Source organism: Brassica oleracea, chromosome C3 (assembly GCF_000695525.1).
Source record: "Brassica oleracea var. oleracea cultivar TO1000 chromosome C3, BOL, whole genome shotgun sequence".
Taxonomy (NCBI): Eukaryota; Viridiplantae; Streptophyta; class Magnoliopsida; order Brassicales; family Brassicaceae; genus Brassica; species Brassica oleracea.
In genome coordinates, this window is record NC_027750.1 from 29,354,007 (window position 1) to 29,372,807 (window position 18,801).

Here is an 18,801-nt window from a genome sequence, read left to right on the forward strand (position 1 = left end):
CGACTTCGCCTTGTCGCTCTAGGAGGTCGCTCCGAAGCGTATAGGGCAAGCGAGTTCATGGCATCGCTCCGGTAGGTCGCTCTGGCTGGAGTGACTTGAGATAGTTGCTCTGGGCTGGTCGCTCCAGGCAGTGCTCGTCCAAAGATCACTTTAATCACCTCCTTTGAGCTCCAAATGCACCCAAGTGTCTTCAGGACCTCCATGTGGTACTCCAATACCTGATAGAGACATATGTATGCAAAATGCAACCTAGACATCACATGAATAAATGGATAAACAATGTGAATATGCAAGATATCAACGGTCAATCGGGAGATACGTATGACGAATATCTCCGACTTGGTGAAAGTACGGCACTTTTATGTTTGGAACATTTCACTAATGGGATAATACACTTTTTTGGTGATGAGTATCTAAGAAGACCTATGGCGGAAGATCTTCAACGATTACTCGATATTGGAGAGGTACGCGGGTTTCCAGGGATGATTGGCAGCATTAATTGTATGCATTGAGAGTGGAAAAACTGCCCAACGGCTTGGAGAGGGCAGTACACACGAGGTTCAGGAAAGCCGACAATTGTCTTAGAGGCTGTGGCATCAGAAGATCTTTGGATATGGCACGCATTTTTCGGATTACCAGGTACCCTAAACGATATCAATGTTCTTGATCGGTCTCCTGTTTTTGATGACATTATACAAGGTCGAGCACCTAAAGTTAAATTCAAGGTCAACAACCACACTTACCGTATGGCGTACTACCTTACTGACGGAATTTATCCGAATTGGTCAACATTTATCCAATCCATCCCACTTCCTCAAGGTAATAAAGCAGAGCTGTTTGCTAAACATCAAGAATCCACTAGGAAAGATGTCGAACGGGCTTTCGGGGTATTGAAATCCATCTCACTTCCTCAAGGTCCTAAAGCAGAGCTATTTGCTAAACATCAAGAATCAACCCGAAAAGATGTGGAGCGGGCTTTTGGAGTATTGCAATCTCGATTTGCAATAGTGAAAAACCCGGCTATTTTGTGGGACAAGAAACAGATAGGGATGGTTATGCGAACATGTATCATACTTCACAATATGATAGTAGAAAATGAACGCAATGGATACACTCAGTATGATACATCTGAATTTGAAGAAGGAACCTCGACCAGAAGTTCGAATGTGGATGCACCCAATACTTCCGAGATATAACATGCTAGGCATGCGCAATGAAGTTCGGAATTCAGGAAAACATGATAGTTTGAAAGCTGATTTAGTTGAAAATGTATGGCAAAAATTTGGAAACATAGATGAATAATCTTTGTATGTTCATCAATTATCAATGTAATGAATAAATTTAATTTATAAAATATATTTTATAATATTTTATTCATGTTTTCAAACTAATTTCAAAACTAAAAAAAAATTAAAAAATATATTATTTAATTCCTATGAACCTCTTCTTCAGGTTCACTAATGCAGAAGCACAATAGCAAGAGGTTCAACACTATTCATGACCCCACCAAAAAAATATTAAAAAAATCCTATGAACTCCAAAGGGGAGTTCATTAATGTAGTATGAAATACTACTACTATTCATGACTCCACATCTCATACCAAATACAGTTAGAGTTAGATACTTGTATGTAATTTTGAACTTGTAGAGCATTTCTAATGGGAAGTTCTCATGGAGAGTTCTTAGTATTAAAAATGATAATATATAAACAAAAGTTAAAAAATAAAAAAATGGATTTGTTAAATAAGAATTTTTAAGAACCTCTTTAGAACCATGTCCAACATTTGTCAATTCTTTATTGATGTAATTTTTATTTCAAAACTTGGAACTTTAATTTTTTTTCACATTATACTAAAATATTAATATATTTTTTGTTTTAGAACCTTAAAGAATATCTCATAGTAATGACACAATGTGTTTTGTTTAACACTAAGTTCTTAACACCGTTTCTTAAGATTAAAAAAGTAAAATAATGAAAAGTTAGGAAATAAAAAATAGTTCTCAAACAAACACCTTTAAATATGTAGAGATACACATATATATATGTGTCAGCTATTTATTGGTTATCTTTTGTAAAGAAAATAAATACATCATTATAATATTAATATTTTTCTTTTAAAAAATAGGTTTTTAGCGATGGGCATGCTCTCAATATCTCATAGAGCACAAATAAAAATGATAAAATATATATATATACAACAAAAAGTTATGAATGCGAACTGTCATGTTGTTCAATGTAATCATGCACGAAGAATCCTAATATAATCGTATTAATAAGTAAAATATTAAGAAAACAAAAACGAATGCAATGAAGGAATATAACGCGTGATCGCCGGGCTGGGAATTTTAGTTGGCATTCCGATGGTCGGACGTATGGGACCCACTAATTCGCAATATAAAGTTTAATCTCATTAATCTTTTAAATTAATGTTAGTTAATCCCATGTGCAAAGTGCCCAACACTTTGCTTTATTGTCAAAGGTTGATTCTGTTTACATTCGACAAATTAACGTGTCAATCATACATTGAATTTTTGGTTTCAATGTTACAAATCAAAAGTATAGCAAGGAGCAATATGATTCCCATTTACACTTCAGTACACAATACATACGTTAAACAACAGACTTGTACGGCGCAATATCGCGGTAATTAACTTTGAGCGACAAGAAAAATAAAGGATGATGACGGAGAATATAGAGGTAAAAAGAAATCGTCGACCGTTGAACGGAGTCGTTGGCACCGCTGGAATTTCATGCAACGACACATTATTGTAAAAAAAAATGTCATACGCCATGTATTATCAATGATATTGAAACAAAGCATTTTATGCAATCAGAAAATAACATAAAAATAGACTCTTTACTTTTTGTCGCATCAACTATCAAAGAAGACTTCTGGTGCTCATATCAAAAGAAGACGATTTTTTTTTAGATGCTAAGAATGTAATTATCATAAATGACGAAGATTAGTCTACAAGAGTAGTTAACCTATACAAAACAATACCCTGGCAAAAAGAAAGTAAAAAAACAGGGGATTGATACTAAAAAGGGACCTCATGGGGTTCCTAAGAAGCCCAAAAAAGAGACCTGTGATCAAACACATAGGATCAGATTAACCAAAGCTGCATGAGGGCTCTGGATTTCTTCCTCGTCCGCAATGCTGAGATGAAATTAATAACCTGCATGTTGATGTCCTTGAACACCTCAAGCGGGGGAGATAAAGTCTGGTTAAAGAACATATTGTTTCGCTGCAGCCAGACCGTGTAGACAAGATTCTGCACCACAAGAAGACGATTTTTTCTTTTTTTGAAAAAAGACATTTAAATTAAAACATAAAACATACTAGGTATGGTTTTGAAACCATAAAGTTTTAGAAAATACGATGACAAACAATTTTCATATTGAGCTAAGCAATAACTTAGAAAAGAGAAACTTATGGACATAAGCTTAATAAAGCAAGATAAGAAAGAAGGAAACACTAGGGAGTATGGTATCCACGGCCTCGACGACCTCGTTTACATTTCCGTTGTAACCTAGTCCAATCCATATCTTGGTATTTTTGACTTGGTTTTATTGGCCTTCCACCTCTTGACATGTTGAGATTTGTTGTAGCATCACTCATTAACCCATCTACAACATCATGAACATTGAATTGCTCAATATAATTGTGAAAAGGGCTGTCATGCATAGGTGTGTACATAAAGGCTAATGAATTGCCTCCTGATTCCAAACTGGTCTCGGAAACAATAATATGAGATGAAATTTCTTCCATAATAGTTGGTTCAGCTAGAGCAGGAGTAGTACCTGCTAATGGTGACGTAGTGAATTGAGAGTAGGAGCCAATGGCTATTGTTTCCTTAAAGTGGACGGCAAAGTGTACTGGCGTTGAAAGAGCCTTTTGTGATTGCAACTGTTCAATCTCTGTCACTTTGGTGGGTTCTAAAATTTGATCAGTAGAAGCTAAATCCAAATTCGCTTCAGAATCTTCAACTTGTATCACCTCTTTTTCCGATGCAACATAGACCTGAGGTTGTTCCTTATCCGATTCAACCCCTCGATCTTCATTCATCACCTCATTCACTGGAAGTGTTTCCTCATTCTTTTGGACAGCTGGGACTAGACATCTTTTCTCTTTATGTCCTAATTAAGTGTCCACATCTACCACAAGTACTCGGAACCCAAGTATACTCAACATCTACCAAGAATATATTACCTTGTTTGTCATCTAAGGCAATTTTCTTAGGAAAGGGCTTGCCAAGCTCTACTTCAACTAATGTCAAGCTCTACTTCAACTAAAACCTTTGCTTCGCCCAAACAAGTCGGATCAAGGCGAGGTTTGTGCGTTTGCATAGGCTCACCAAATCCTGATGGTACATGACTGAGACCTAATCTTGAATAGCAACAATTTGGAACATTCTTTAAGTTTACTCAAACCGGGATAGTTGATACTCCAGGGACTTTGAGTGAGTTTACTGATTTCCAAAGCGAAACAAACAATAAACAGTCATCAACATGCCATACACCTCTCTGAACAAACAGTCGTCAAGAAGACGATCTTTATCTTATTGAAAAACATAATATCAGAAAACTAATTGCCGTTGTTGCTCAAAAAAAAAAAATTGCCGCAACCAAGAAGTCTAATTCTATAAAAACGAAGCAAAGAGCAAGCCGAAGAAAAAAAATATGCTAGTTATCTTTCGCCTTATAACGGAGGTTATAATTTTTCTTCGAAGCTAGTAAAATCTGTTTCATTTTAGGTTGTCTAGGTCGGAGATTCCAAGGCAAAGAACAAGTCGAGCAAACAAAATATGTCTCCAAATTCGTCTTTTAGAGCATCTGCAAAAAATATTTTATAACTTTAAATATAAAAAAGTTTTAAAAAAGAATTTAAACTTCAATTTAAAAATTTTGAATACTCTATATTTGAAGTTTCATATTTTTGTTTACATTTTACTCCCTTCAATTACACACATCATATTTGTGATTTTTAAATATTTTTCATTTATTTTTTTAATTCTTAAAAAAATTGTGGGGATGCTTACTTTTCCCCTACTCTAATAGAAAGAGAAAATTTTTTATTTTGAATTTTTAGGATTTCTTATCATCTTATGACATTAACATAAATAAATATAAAAATAATTAAAATTGCGAACAATCAATCAGTGGGAATTTTAATAGCTTCTTCTTTGTTTTTAATGTCTACAAAAGTCCTAAAAGCCTATTTGTATAACTTTAGAGCATCATTATCCGTGGTTTTTTAGGTCGGGGTTCTTAGAGAAATATAAAAAACTGTTTTTTATAGTAGTATTTATATTCCCTTAAGAACCCCGCCCTAAAAAACCGTGGATAAAGATGCTGTTATTGCTTCGGCCCATTAGTTTTTACTTTTTACTCAAGTAAATAACCCATTTGTTATTATGCCCCCTTTAGACTTTGCGAACGGATGGTCCCATATTGGTATTGACTATTGTGCACCTTTCGAGTGCCAAAACAGTCCAAATATCCATACAAAGAAGCAAACGTAGAAGAAGGGAACACAATAACAAAATATACATTTATTATCTGTTTTTTCTTATTCTTTTTCTTTTTCTTTTCTTACTCAGGTGTCCAAAGATATATTAAAGATGGTGTAGTTTCCAAGTTGTTTCCCTGCGAAGATGCCAAACCGCTTTGGCCGTACACTTACATTCTGGACTTGGCTACCACAAGGCTAGTCCCTTCGCCCATTCCAGCAGCTCCCGGCCTCGTCCAACTCTCTTTGAACTGTTCCTCAGTAACACCTATGTCCAAAAAAAAACGCATCGTTTTTAAGGAGGAAAAGAAAGAAAAGTTTGTATAGTTGGATAAATAATGAACGAGCGAATGTAACTGCATATATATATAATGTTTTGTATGTAAAAAGACAAAAAAAATTACTACAAATAAGGCATTTAAGTATCTACAATGACACTATTATAAAAGTGCAACAAAAAAGACTAGATCACTTCTCTCGACCAACCTGACGAATCTTCAACAACTAAACCATTTCTACGGCCGGTTGATATATGAAAAAAATGTGAGCCAACTTATTTTCATTGTTCTAATCAGTGGAAGATCTTAAGCCTGTATCCAAAACTGATTTTCAAATTTGTATATCACCCATTTAAATTCTGCATACGCGCCTAAATGAGTATTTCTCATCACACGCTCTAATTTCGTTAGTATTATTATTCTATTATTATGTGTGGCTGCAAATTTTTTTTTTATATTAACATTACCTTTGCCCATGGCTGCAGTGGAGGAGATTCCACCTTGTACAGTCTTAAGATAACGATCATAGTAATTAGCACCTGACCATTTCTGATGAGCCAATGTGTCAACCCCATTGCTCCTCTCTTCTCTCTGTATCCTCTCCACATAAGCCAGCATCCCTCGCCTCGCGTAATCCTTTGCAAATGTATCGACCACAAGAGCATCAGCATGGAAACCCGCAAGAGTTATGAACTGCCAGCAATAACCGAGCCTAGCGATCCGTGGAATGAACTCCATCATCTGCTGATCAGTCATACCGGAAGCGTCCCAGTTGAATGACGGTGAGAGGTTGTAAGCAAGCATGACATCTGGTGTCTTGGACTTGACTCCTTCTGCGAATTGGGTGCATTCGTTGAGGTCGGGGCTTGCGGTTTCCATCCAGATTAAGTCAGCAATCTGTGCAAAGGCCCAGCCACGGACCACGGCCGCTGTGACTGAGCCTTGGAACCGGTAGAATCCTTCTCGGGTTCTGGGCAAGTCCCAGTCCCAGAAAAGATCCGTCACACCGAGTTTTGCGGCTAATTCTCGGCCTTGCTCGTTTGACAGGCAGTTCTCATACCTGATTAAATGTGTTTCAATATGTATTAGCTTGTGTATAACTGTAACACTATTTATGTATAAAAAGATTGTAAGAAATTTCTATTCGTATGAGTAAGATCTGCCAATTATTTAGGAATATTCTTTGTAAAGAACCTAACAGTTAGTGCTAAAACAAAATCACACTTCAAACAAATTTAGTGCAACTAGCACAGCAAACTGTTTGTTTTGGTTAAATCTAACAATATTTTGTATTACAGATGAAAATAGTAAACCGCTTCTATGAAATTTTAATTATCAATAACTAAAATCCTAAGTAAAACCAAAGTTTGATATATGATATTTCGGAATGTCCATTACCTTGCATGGCTTAGCCACTCGTTCACTCTCCGGCTCTTCTCATTTTCATTGAGGTTCATGCGCTTGAGAGCCTCCACGACAGCGTCCGAGAAAGTCATTAGACAGGCCGAGCTAAGCCATTGATCCTCAATCGCTTGCAACGCCGGGCCGTTCTTGCCTACAGCCATTCCCTCTGCGAGAAGCGAGGACAAACTCTTGCCTCTAAGGTTTGGGTTAGTGACACCGAGGATGAACGGGTGGTCCCTCGAGTCAATGTTCGACTGGATCAGAGTGGCCGCGACCGCGTCCGTTCTAGCGACCAGGACGGTCTCTGTGCCCATCACGTCGAACTGGAGCCGAGCCGCAACAAGGCGGTTGATGTGTTCACTGACTGCCACGAGGACTTTTCCGGCCATGTGGCCACACTTCTTGGTAACGGAGGACTGGTCTGGACCCCAGCGGCTCCTCTTTCAACGAAGAGTTTGCAGAGTTTTACGGTGGCAGTGGTACCGCCAAAGCCGGTGTCTCCGTCGGCGATGATGGGCTTCAGGTAGTCCACAAAAGGAGTTTTTGTTCTTTCTTCTCTGCTCATGCTCATTCTCTCCTCCCTCTGCTTTCTGCGAGAGATTCATATTGATAGTTTTAATTAGATAATGAAGGGTTATTCGTTATTATGTTAACTAAATTATCACAACATAATTAAGTTTCTCACATTAGTTATACATGATTGGCCTTAATGGTATTTTTGGAGATTAAAACGGATGCATGCAACGAAACAAACCTCATAATGAAAGCGTATTATTTATTCTAACTTTTTGCCCATGTAAATATTTTGTACCCATTATAATTTAGCAAAAAAAAAAGAAAAAAAAAATTTGTACCCATTGATAAAGTGTTGTGTTTTTTTTTTTTTTGTTTTTTGTTTAACCTGGGGGTATCCCGAGCCTATGGAAGAGCCCAGACTAATCCGCAAGGGGAGGTGCAGACTAATCCCCAAGGGGAGGTGCAGCCCACGGATAGACCCTATCTCCGGGTATGCAAATGGGCCCTAAAACATGGACTCATATCCGTGTGAGGTGTCCAGAGACATCATGAGGTAGTTCCCTCCGGCAGGGTTCGAACTCGCAACCTGGGTGCAGGAATGATTCCGTCCTTACCATTGGGCCATGATGTTCCGGACAAATAATAAAGTGTTGTGTTGCTCCCCGTTTGATTTCTCTCCTACAATTTCGTCTTAAATATTACACAATTTACAATTGAGTAAATTATAATTATAAATGAGCTTTTTTTTTACTGTAAAGCCTCATTGTAAGTTTATAAATTAATTTATTTGTCAAAGTTTTTGAATATATCGCAACTAAGTCAATATAACATATCTCAAACATTATTTCCATGCTTGAATGATTGTCAGAGAAAATCTTTGATATAAATATTTACTTTTATTTTGAAAGCAAATTAATTTTTAATTGCCTTCTAATCATAGTGATAAAGTTAGACGATATTATTTGATTATAGGTCTTTATAATTAAACCGTATAATCACAGCTTTGTAAAATATAAATATAGAATATATTGAAAGTGATATACCCAATTTAATTTGATTCATATAGTAATTTGTAGAGTATATTTAACTGAAGACCAAATATTCTGTTTGTGTTATCACTTTTTTTTCTTTTTGAGAATTATTAACTCATACTCCCTCCGTTCCTAAATGATAGACTTTTTAGTATTTTCATACATATTAAGAAAACACATTAAACTACCATAATAAATGTATCGTTTTCTGCAATTTTCAATTTTTAATAACTTTTAACCAATAGTAATTCAATAAAGTCAATTAATTTTCTTAAAGCTTATAATTTTATCATAGAAAACACAAAAAATGCATCTTTCTGAAACAAATTTTTTTTTTCTAAAAAGTCTATCATTAAGGAACGGAGGAAGCATTATTTTTCTTGTATGTGTTGTTACTTTCAAAGCAATAAAATAAAACGTTGATATGCTTTTAGTGTCTGTTAAAAAAATAATATATATTCTATTAGTGATTTTATAAAAGAAATTATTACATTTTGCATCCAGTAAAAGATATATCTGGATCCCCACTATTACCATAATTGATTTAGTTAATGGTCTCTAAACATATATAGTCTTTGGGGAATAGTCGGATTGGTCCAAGTTTGACTTGTATCTTTAAAAAGAAGCAATCTGTCATGTTTTCTTCTGAAAAAAAATCGCGTTGGGGAAATTTGTCTTAATAAGAACGTGTACAATCTGTACTTTGCCAGAGAGTCAAAGTATCTCAAGACGTGGCGACGCAAAACCTCGAATGAAGCAATTTCTGATCAAGCACACCAATAACAGCCGTAAAATATGGTTACAATAATTAGTTTTTGACACGCTGTTACACTATGCGAAGACCCAAAAAGATATAAAGTTCATACTGTTTTTTTTATTAGTTCAAAAACGTATTTTCGTAGCATGCAGCCCATATCAAGTTTCTAGTAATTTTTAAAAAATTGTCACTACCTAGCTGTATAATTTCACTTCAATAATTTATTGGTAACTAGAATTACCTGTCATGGTACTGCTGAGCGAAGAAGAGATGTTCGACCTTGTTAGGAACGGTATCGTACGGATAGTCAGCAAGATCTGGACCAGGCTCGTTCGTGGTGGTGTGAGTAGACGAGCACTGCCAACCAGAGACATAAATGGTGTCTAAATGTTTAGCCATCATGGTCACCTGAACAGGGTCCAAAGCACCGAACGTGCGAGACGCCGTGCCGTTGGCTTGGTGGCTCTTGAGTGTTCTCCACAGTTTCTTAGCCATCTCGTTCGAAGCATAACCTTGCTTGAGATGGCCACGTAGAGCCACCACGTCACGGGCTGTGTAAGGACGCCTTGTTAGCTTGAACCTCTCTGAGTTCCACCAAGTCTGCACTTCCGCAACTTCCGCCTCGAATCTCCCTTCTTCTTCCATTATCTGATTTAAGTGTTAATTTTAATTAATTACTAATGGACTCGGTCAATTTTGTAACCAACATGATTAAATAACTAAAAGTCTAAAAAGAGAGCAATGGAAGCATTAGTGAGATACATGGCTTAGTGGTGTTATACCATAGAGGGGACAGAGAAAGATGCAGCCATGGCTTCTACTTTTGTGAGTTGAAAATGGTTTTGCTTTGAAAGGACCTATGAAACTAGAGAAGCTTCAAGCATGTTTCTCTCTTCTTCCCTTTCTCCCTCTTATATACTAATTTCTGAATAATAAGGTATTATTTTATGAAATATACAAACATAGATTAATTTCTTAAATAAAATACTTCAAAAATGAAATTTTACTTTTGCTGATGTGTATATAGTTTTCCCAAGTTGGCCTAAAATTATATTTTCTAGAAACTGAAATAATTGTGACATGTATGAGTGAATTATGGCAGAACCGAATAATCGGTGTTATCCGTTATCCTCTTTTCTTTTTTTTTCTCATTTGATAAAAACAAATACTGTATGATGTGTATACTGGTGCGAACAACGAAAAGTTACGAAGGCTTTATGCTACCGTTTATAATGAATGGAGCCAGATATATAAGCCGGTCCATGTAAATTAAGTATCCATTGTCTGATGAGATCCCATATTGACATATAAATAATCAGTTGAGTAAAATCATAGACTTCATCCAAATGAGTATATTAGTTCGCTAAGCTAGTTTTACTCGAATTGACGAATTGATAGGAGGGTCAGAAACAACGTATTACGGTATATTTATCTATCACGTCTAATATAGATTATGTCCTTAATTATGTCAATAGGATTAGGATGTCCTTATGACAATAGGAATAGGAACCTCTAACTGTGTATATGAAGACCTTGAGGTCAATGATCAATATACAAGACAAAATTATCGATTACATATCTTCTCTCACAACACCACTTTCCTTGGTTATACATACAGTCTTCGAGAAACTTCTATACATGCACCATTGTCCAAACATGTCTTATCGACCTCACACGTTTGATCAATAAACTTGCAAAATGTCGATCAATTTAATAGTCATTGCGAAAAACATGAGCAAAAGCATTATAAGCTTTTAGGCTTATTTATCAATAATCACAAAACATTAGTTTTGGGCTTTTGGTTGGACTACTATACGCACCTGTCATGTGCATTGTTCATACGTTATCATACAAAAAAACTTAGCAGCATCAAAGTATAAGTGAGTCAAGTTTTCCAAATCGTATCTTTAACGTGGAGAACCAAATAGTTTTGTTTCCCGAGGAAAACAGATAAACCCTATCTTGCTTTGAATGGACTCACATACTGCATGCGACTTGGCAATCCTATCTTTCCATTTTGTTGCTATCGGTTTCCTCTTCTCATTTTTTATAGTCGATAAAATTGTCATTACCTTCTGTTCATTTTATTATTTTCTTTCGTTTTTTTTTGTTTCTTACAAATCCTATCTTTCCAGAAGAATATTTATTTTCTCCCAAACCAATGTGCTGCTACAAGTAGGCTAGTAGAGAAATTCAATTTGGATGCTGGCCTTTCCCTGTATTTGGTTTATTAAAATAAAAATAACATACCATTATTTAACTTAACGCCGAGTTGGGTTTGTTCGAATATGTTATTGGGAAAAAGTAAATAAACCGGGAATCCTGAACCTAAGTTTAAACTAACATCTAAAAACTGGTATTTATTTATAATCTGAGACAATGTTTCAAAAAAAAGACAATGTTTAGTATAAACTTATAATAATATATCAAACAGTTGGCAATGAATAAATCCATGTTTCATGTATAATATACATTTCGTTGATATCACCCGTTTACAATTTGATGAAAATGGGACATTCCGATGATATGTTCGTGATAGCCATATATAATTTAGATCAACTTTCGTGTCAAAAAAAACCATCTCATCCATATGTCCGAGGTAATATGTTTGAACCTTCAGAGAATATAAAAATCTATATAAAATTTGCAAATTCTTATGAAGTTAATAATTTTTAAATCTAACATATGTATTTATTTAAAATTTGTAAATTTTAATTTTTTCTTTATTTTTTAACATGTCAATTCTTCTGAACCTATTGAAATCTATGATACAATCAAATATATAAAATAAATATGTATGATAAATAATATCATATTTCAGTTAATATTTATAAATAACTAAATAAACAGTGGGTAATTTTAAATTAATTTTTTTTTGTCAATATACTATTAGAGCAAGTACAATGGTTTTAATGAATAATGTAATAGTTAATTTTGTGATTTGAAAAGTTTAGAACCTTTGTTAGTGTAATTAATTTTTTCGTGATCTAATGAGTTCTTAAATATATATATATATATTTTTTTAGAAATTAAATGATTGGATTTCATAACATGTTTACGTAAACCAATGAAAGGTAACACAAACTCACACATAAAAAACAATCATATAGATAATGTATCTAAACAAAGGCAGGCGCTGATAAAATAGAAACAAACTCATGTGCTCTTGTGATCGAGATGCTAAACAAACGCAGGCACTGATTTGACATTACTCATGTTCCAGATGCTATGTCCTTATAAGACCATGATTAATAGAGAGTTCTTGGGGTGGGGTTCTTATCAGAATATAAGAATTTGACTTTTAACTTTTAACTAAAAAAACTAAGAACCGGTTTTTAAATCTCTTATTTAATAGCTGGTTCTTAATTTTTTTAGTTGAAAGTTAAGAGACGGGTTCTTATATTCCGCTAAGAACCTCACCCTAAAAACCCTCCCTTAATCATGCTCTAAAGTTCAAAGACTTAGCAAGAAAGGAGAGATATTATGTTGGCAAAACAGCTCCTAAACTTGAGAGATCCAGCTCCAGCTCTTGGCCTTCTGCTTCAACGGCCTATGAAAGAGAAGGGATTTGCAATTAGCAAAGTCTCAAATTTCACGTTGGCAAAACATTAGCTGCTGGAAGTAAGCATTTTCAGCCATGAAGAACGTCCCCAGAAAACAACATTATTTATAGAGACAAGGATCCTATCTTATGTTAAGCTCTACTAATGGCATCATATCTATGATAATACAGAAGACAACAACAAAACCTCACCTCAAAACCAGAAGTATCATACTGGCGGTGTTTCTCCGGGTCATACAAGATGTTGTAGGAAAAGGTGACCTCCTTAAACATGTCGGCCGCAACCGGGTCATTTGCAGTCTTATCAGGATGGTACCTGAAACACCAACCATTGATTTTGGGAACAAGGCTTGAGCAGGACGAGTACTAAATGTTGGTGCAGATAAACGTAACCTCCAAAGAGAGAATTAGCCTAAACCAAACCAAGATGCAGCCATGGCTTCTACGGATAAATTCAATTAAAGACTCATCTTTTAGACTAAACAGATTGAATTCAAGGGTCTTCTTCTTTGTTGCCTAACCCTAAATTTCAAAACTTCAAACCAAAGAGTGACAGAGAGAACCAATTAAAAGAAGCTTACTTGAGAGCTAGTTTCCGATAAGCGCTCTTAATCTCCTGATCCGTAGAGTTCTTCCAGAGTCCTAGAACCTCGTAAGGATTCCGCCGGAGCTGCTTCTCCGCATCCTTCTTTTTCGACTTGGATCTATTAGCTGACATCTTTTCACTTTAAAACGAAAGAATCTCAGAGGAGGAGATAATCTATCTTCTCAATGGACATCAGAATTTCAAAGGCTCGCGACAGTAGAGGCATGTCCGTAATAATTTATGCCTTCGTTCACACGACTTTCTTGGGTGCCAAATCATTCACACTCGATTTTTCCCAGTAATGAGTGCCCTGATAGCTCTCATATTTGAACACACCACATAGCCGAGCTTTATGGCCGCTCGGTCTCGTGAACCTCTTTGCACCGGTTGCAAACTTTTGAAGGATAAACTAGCAATAGTGTCTTCAGACCAGCTCTCACTTTCTCCCACGCCATTAGAGCGTTTGTACCAACATACTTGAAATCTCAACCCAATCGTAAAAAGGCCTAGATTAAGCATCATCAAAGCCCATGAAGAAATCAAAGTTCCACATAGGTCAAGGCCCACCCCAGACTGAACGAGTCTCGGTGAATCAAACGTAAAAAAACCAAAAGCATTAAGAGCATGTTTATCCCTGAGATCTTAGGTTTTTTTTTTTTTTAATTAAAAAACAAACCAATCGCGGACCGCCACGAGTCAGTGGGGCCCGCAAACAGTGTAAGAAACTCACTAAAATCGGTTCTTAATTAGCAGTTTTTGTAACCGATCCTTAAGGATTTTGTGGGAGCCCACATACTAAGAATCTCGTTAAGGACTCCGGATAAACATGTTCTAAGACCATGATTAATCCGGAGTTCTTAAAGTGGGGTTCTTAGCGAAAGTTAAGAAATTGTTTGTTAACTTCCGCTAAGAACCCCATCCTAATAATCCCGGTTAATCATGCTCTAACGGCCACATGAAAAACACCTGATCTACGCAGAAGATCACGTGGTCATTACGAATTCTTCTCCAAAGACCTATAAAGGAAGAAAGGCAAATAAAGAAAGAGGGATCCAATTATCTCCATAGTTAAACTATAGTATCAGTACATTCAACTCTCTTGTTCTTAGATATTCTCTGTATTCATCCCTTACTTTGAATCTCATTATCAATAAAACATATATTTTTCATAGTTGATCATAGCTCATGCTTTCCTTTTTTTGATTTTTTTTTTGACAAGTCACCGAAAAAGAAAACCCTATTTTTGAATGATTGATTAAAATTCAATAAAGTGGATATACTCCTGTCATCTTCATCCGATATTTGCAGGTTATCGTGGATCTCTACAGGATGGATGGCTCCTGCTTGACAACATAGTTCCAAGATGGAGGGAACACGATGAGAATCAAACCAATGTTGGTGTCTGATAACACCTTGAGACATTGTGTAAGTGGAAGATCCAACAGGCACAAGTACATTGTATGTAGAACCTGGAACCCGTTCATGTAGCTTGTTGTTCCCAAGCCGTATGTAACTACAGCATGTCTGAATCAAATGTTCTTCTTGCCGATAAATACTTCAGAGCAGAATCTGAAAGCTTAAGTCTTTATCAAAGCAGAGTTCTTGATTCAATAGCTTAGAAGCCAAGAAACTGAAAACTTACTTGCATGTCAAGACAGGAAACACTTTTAGAAGCAGGGTGACGTTAGTGAGTAGACTTCGTCTGGCTTTAAGGACTTCTTTAGCCAAAGGAACAATCTCTTGGATTGGGTAATCTTTTGCTCTGTTTTCGATTCTTCTTTGAATCATTGGCTCGATTCTTCTAAGCTTTTTGGCCGTCCTGGGCCCAAACCGGTATCCCTCTGTATAATAATAATTAAAGGGTCCAATTTTTTATAAATCTATATTTTTATATATAAAAAATAAAAATATAATAAATAAAATTGAAAAGAGTCCAAAATTATTTGATATGTATATAGTTTATTTTCATTACAAAATATACAAAATATTACTGATTAAATTTTAAAAATAATTTAAACATTATCTACATATAAATTTTAGAGAGCAATTTTTTTTTTTGCCTTAGAGCCTTTAACAGTGTTGAGCCGGTCATGTAAATAACACATAGTATACAGTATGATACATAACATAGAGTGATAAAGAATCGATAAATCATGTACTATTTGAATGCCTACCAAGAGTTTAAATGTAAGTTTGATCAAAATTCCATATATTCATAGAGTTTTTCCATTAATTTTGATTTTCTTGATCAACATGGATTATATTTTTAGAGACTTTCAAAAAATTATGACTTTAGCTGTTTTCTATAAACTATTTGGTATATCTGGAAGAATTGTAATAAAAAAAAATTAAAAACAAGAATAGAAAATCACAAGAGATTTTGGGTACAGTGGAAATTGATGGTACAATATGGATCGAGAAGCAATTCTTGGATTAACAAACCCAAGGGTAATCCTAGTTAGTCGAGCCAACCTTTAAGAGACCTAAGATGGTCTTTTATTAATAGAGCGTGGAAAGAACAAAATATGTTTTAAGGTCAAGGATGGTTTTACATAGATAGATACTTAAAGCACGATTAATGAGTGTTCTCAGCTAGAGTTTTTAGCGGACTATAAGAGCATGATTAATAGGAGTTCTTAGGATGAGATTTTTAGCGGAATATAAGAATCTGTCTTTTAACTTTTAACTAAAAAAGCTAAGAACCGGCTCTTAAATAAGATATTTCTTATTTAAGAGTCGGTTCTTAGCTTTTTTAGTTAAAAGTTAAGAGACAGAATCTTATATTCCGCTAAGAACATCATCTTAAGAACCTCCCATTAATCATGATCGAAACATTCTCTTAACTTTTAACTAAAAAACTAAGAACCGACTCTTAAATAAGATATTTAAGAATAGGTTCTTAACTTTTTTAGTTAAAAATTAAAAGACTGTTTCTTATATTCTGCTAAGAACCAATCCTAAGAACCTTCTATTAATGCTCTTAGAAGATTATGCATAAGGGCTATGAATATCTGACAAAGGTTTTTTACAGTCTTGTCTACACTCTATGCAGAATGTGAAGCGTTGATATGACCATGAAATACGCTAAAATCCCTATAGATTTTAGGCATGGTGTTTGTAACAAAAGGTTTTCGACTGATGAAAATGATCTCTACACCAAATAACAGGTAGGCTTTCGCTATTTATATGAAAAAAATTCAAAGATATAATGAGTTTTCCCTAACTTTACAATTCAGCATATGTCAGATGTAATGAATATTATGGCAGAAAGAATTGCACGTATGCTCAAAATCTACTTTCAGTTATAGTGTATGTTACAAAAAAAATTGACATCCGTGTATGTCAATTATGTACCACCAATCTAGCTATCTAAATCAAATTTCTTTTAACGTAGACATTTCGGATGAGTTTCTTTTACAAATTATAATATCTTTTTGTAATCTATATAGAATTTGAACTCGTTATAGTACAATTTGGATTAAACTAAACCACAAACATACACAAATTATAATATCTGTGCAGAACATCGTGGCCCAATGGTAAGAACGGGTTCCTTACTGCATCCAGGTTGCGAATTCAAACCATGCTGGAGGAAACTACTTCATGATGTCTTTGGACACCCCACACGGATATGGACCTATGCCTTAGGATTCATTTGCATACCCGGAGAGAAGGTCTATCCATGGGCTGCACTTCCTTTTGAGATTAGTCTGAACCCTTCTATAGGTCCGGGATACCCCCAGGTTAAACAAAAAAATATATATATATACCTAAAAACAATATTTAAGAAAATTTGTATTTTATTTATTTTTGTGAGAATGGTCTATAATAATTTATTTATTGAATAACTGTCACATAAGATTTCAACTTTCAATAAATATAAGAATTGAAAAAATACAAAATGAAAAAGGATTCTCGTCTTAGAATTAATATATAAAAACTATTAAACCAAGTGTCATTTTATAAGGAGTCAACCTTTTATTATTAAAATTTAGTTAAATAATCCAGTAGTGAAATTCTTATTTCTGTATATTAATAATAAAATATTAATACTGTATATTATTTAGTTACATATTTAAATTTTATTTCTTAAAAACATTAATCATTCAAAGATTGACATGTGTTTCCACAGTTTTTATTCAAGTTTGTGTTGTTTCCCATTAACTTAAAGACGCTGTTTAGAAACTGCCAATAGAGATGGTATCAAAATATTCATTTGAGAACTTCTATCAAAATGGGTAAAAGTAGCTCCAACTCCGATATTTCAAAGAGTATTTTGAAATTAAAAATTTGAGAAAACAAGTAAAACATGATAAATTACGAGGAATTGTTATTTGTAGTGATATTTTGCCTGCTATATGTCTTCTGTTAATAGTCCATTGTTTTATTAAATTAAAATAAGATTTTAACATTAAAACCCTTCGTCTAAATTTGTTTCGAGTAAAAATACTCAAACTAAGTATTTAGTAAAATAACCTTCAAACTAACTTTACTAGGAATCGTTATCCGCGCCAAGACGCGGAGTTTTTGCATTTTAATCTTTTTTTGCCTCTTACTTGCTAATTTAGCATTCAGTTTTTCAATGTATTTTATCTTCACTCTCTCCTCTTGTCTTGTTTACATTTGTTTTCACGTTCTTTCGTTTGATTTGTTTTAGTTTTGGCTTGTATAATAACTTAACTCTGCTCATTCTTCTTTCATTCTTGGGAAAATTGCCAAATATGACTCACAACTTGATTTCAAATGCAAAAGTAAACCCAAACTTGAATCAAATGCAAAAGTAACCTAAAAGACTATTGAAATTACAACCAGCCCTTTGTGAAACAAACAAAAAAAATCAATTTTTTTACGTTTCTAACCCCCGTAAGTCGTCTAGTCTAGTTCTACATAGAAATAATTTAAAATTTTTGTAAAAAATATTTTGATAAGTGAAAAATTGAAATCATGTAATTAACAAATGTCTTAAGAGATATAAATTAAGATATAACAAAAGTTAATTGTTTTCAACATAGATGAGTGAAAGTAGTGAGTCATGATATTCTTTGGTTTAGGTTTTGCCAACATATGTTGTAGTATTGTATGTGTTCTTAGGGTTAGATTTTGGAATGCATAAATATTTTTTTGAAAACTTTAAAATTTACCTAAGTGTGTTTATTT

General features: G+C 34.6%; 1 protein-coding gene and 1 pseudogene across 1 annotated transcript; both read right to left on the minus strand.

Moving 5' to 3' along the window:
- Positions 1-5,450: 5,450 nt before the first annotated feature.
- On the minus strand, positions 5,451-10,439 carry LOC106329442 (isocitrate lyase). Its single transcript, XM_013768097.1, is given in 6 exon segments — positions 5,451-5,778; positions 6,256-6,848; positions 7,187-7,616; positions 7,619-7,782; positions 9,738-10,144; positions 10,279-10,439. Coding segments are annotated over 6 exon segments (1,722 nt in total). The 5' UTR covers positions 10,309-10,439; the 3' UTR covers positions 5,451-5,680.
- A 3,455-nt stretch (positions 10,440-13,894) lies between these two features.
- LOC106330330 lies at positions 13,895-16,461 on the minus strand (annotated as a pseudogene).
- Positions 16,462-18,801: the final 2,340 nt, after the last annotated feature.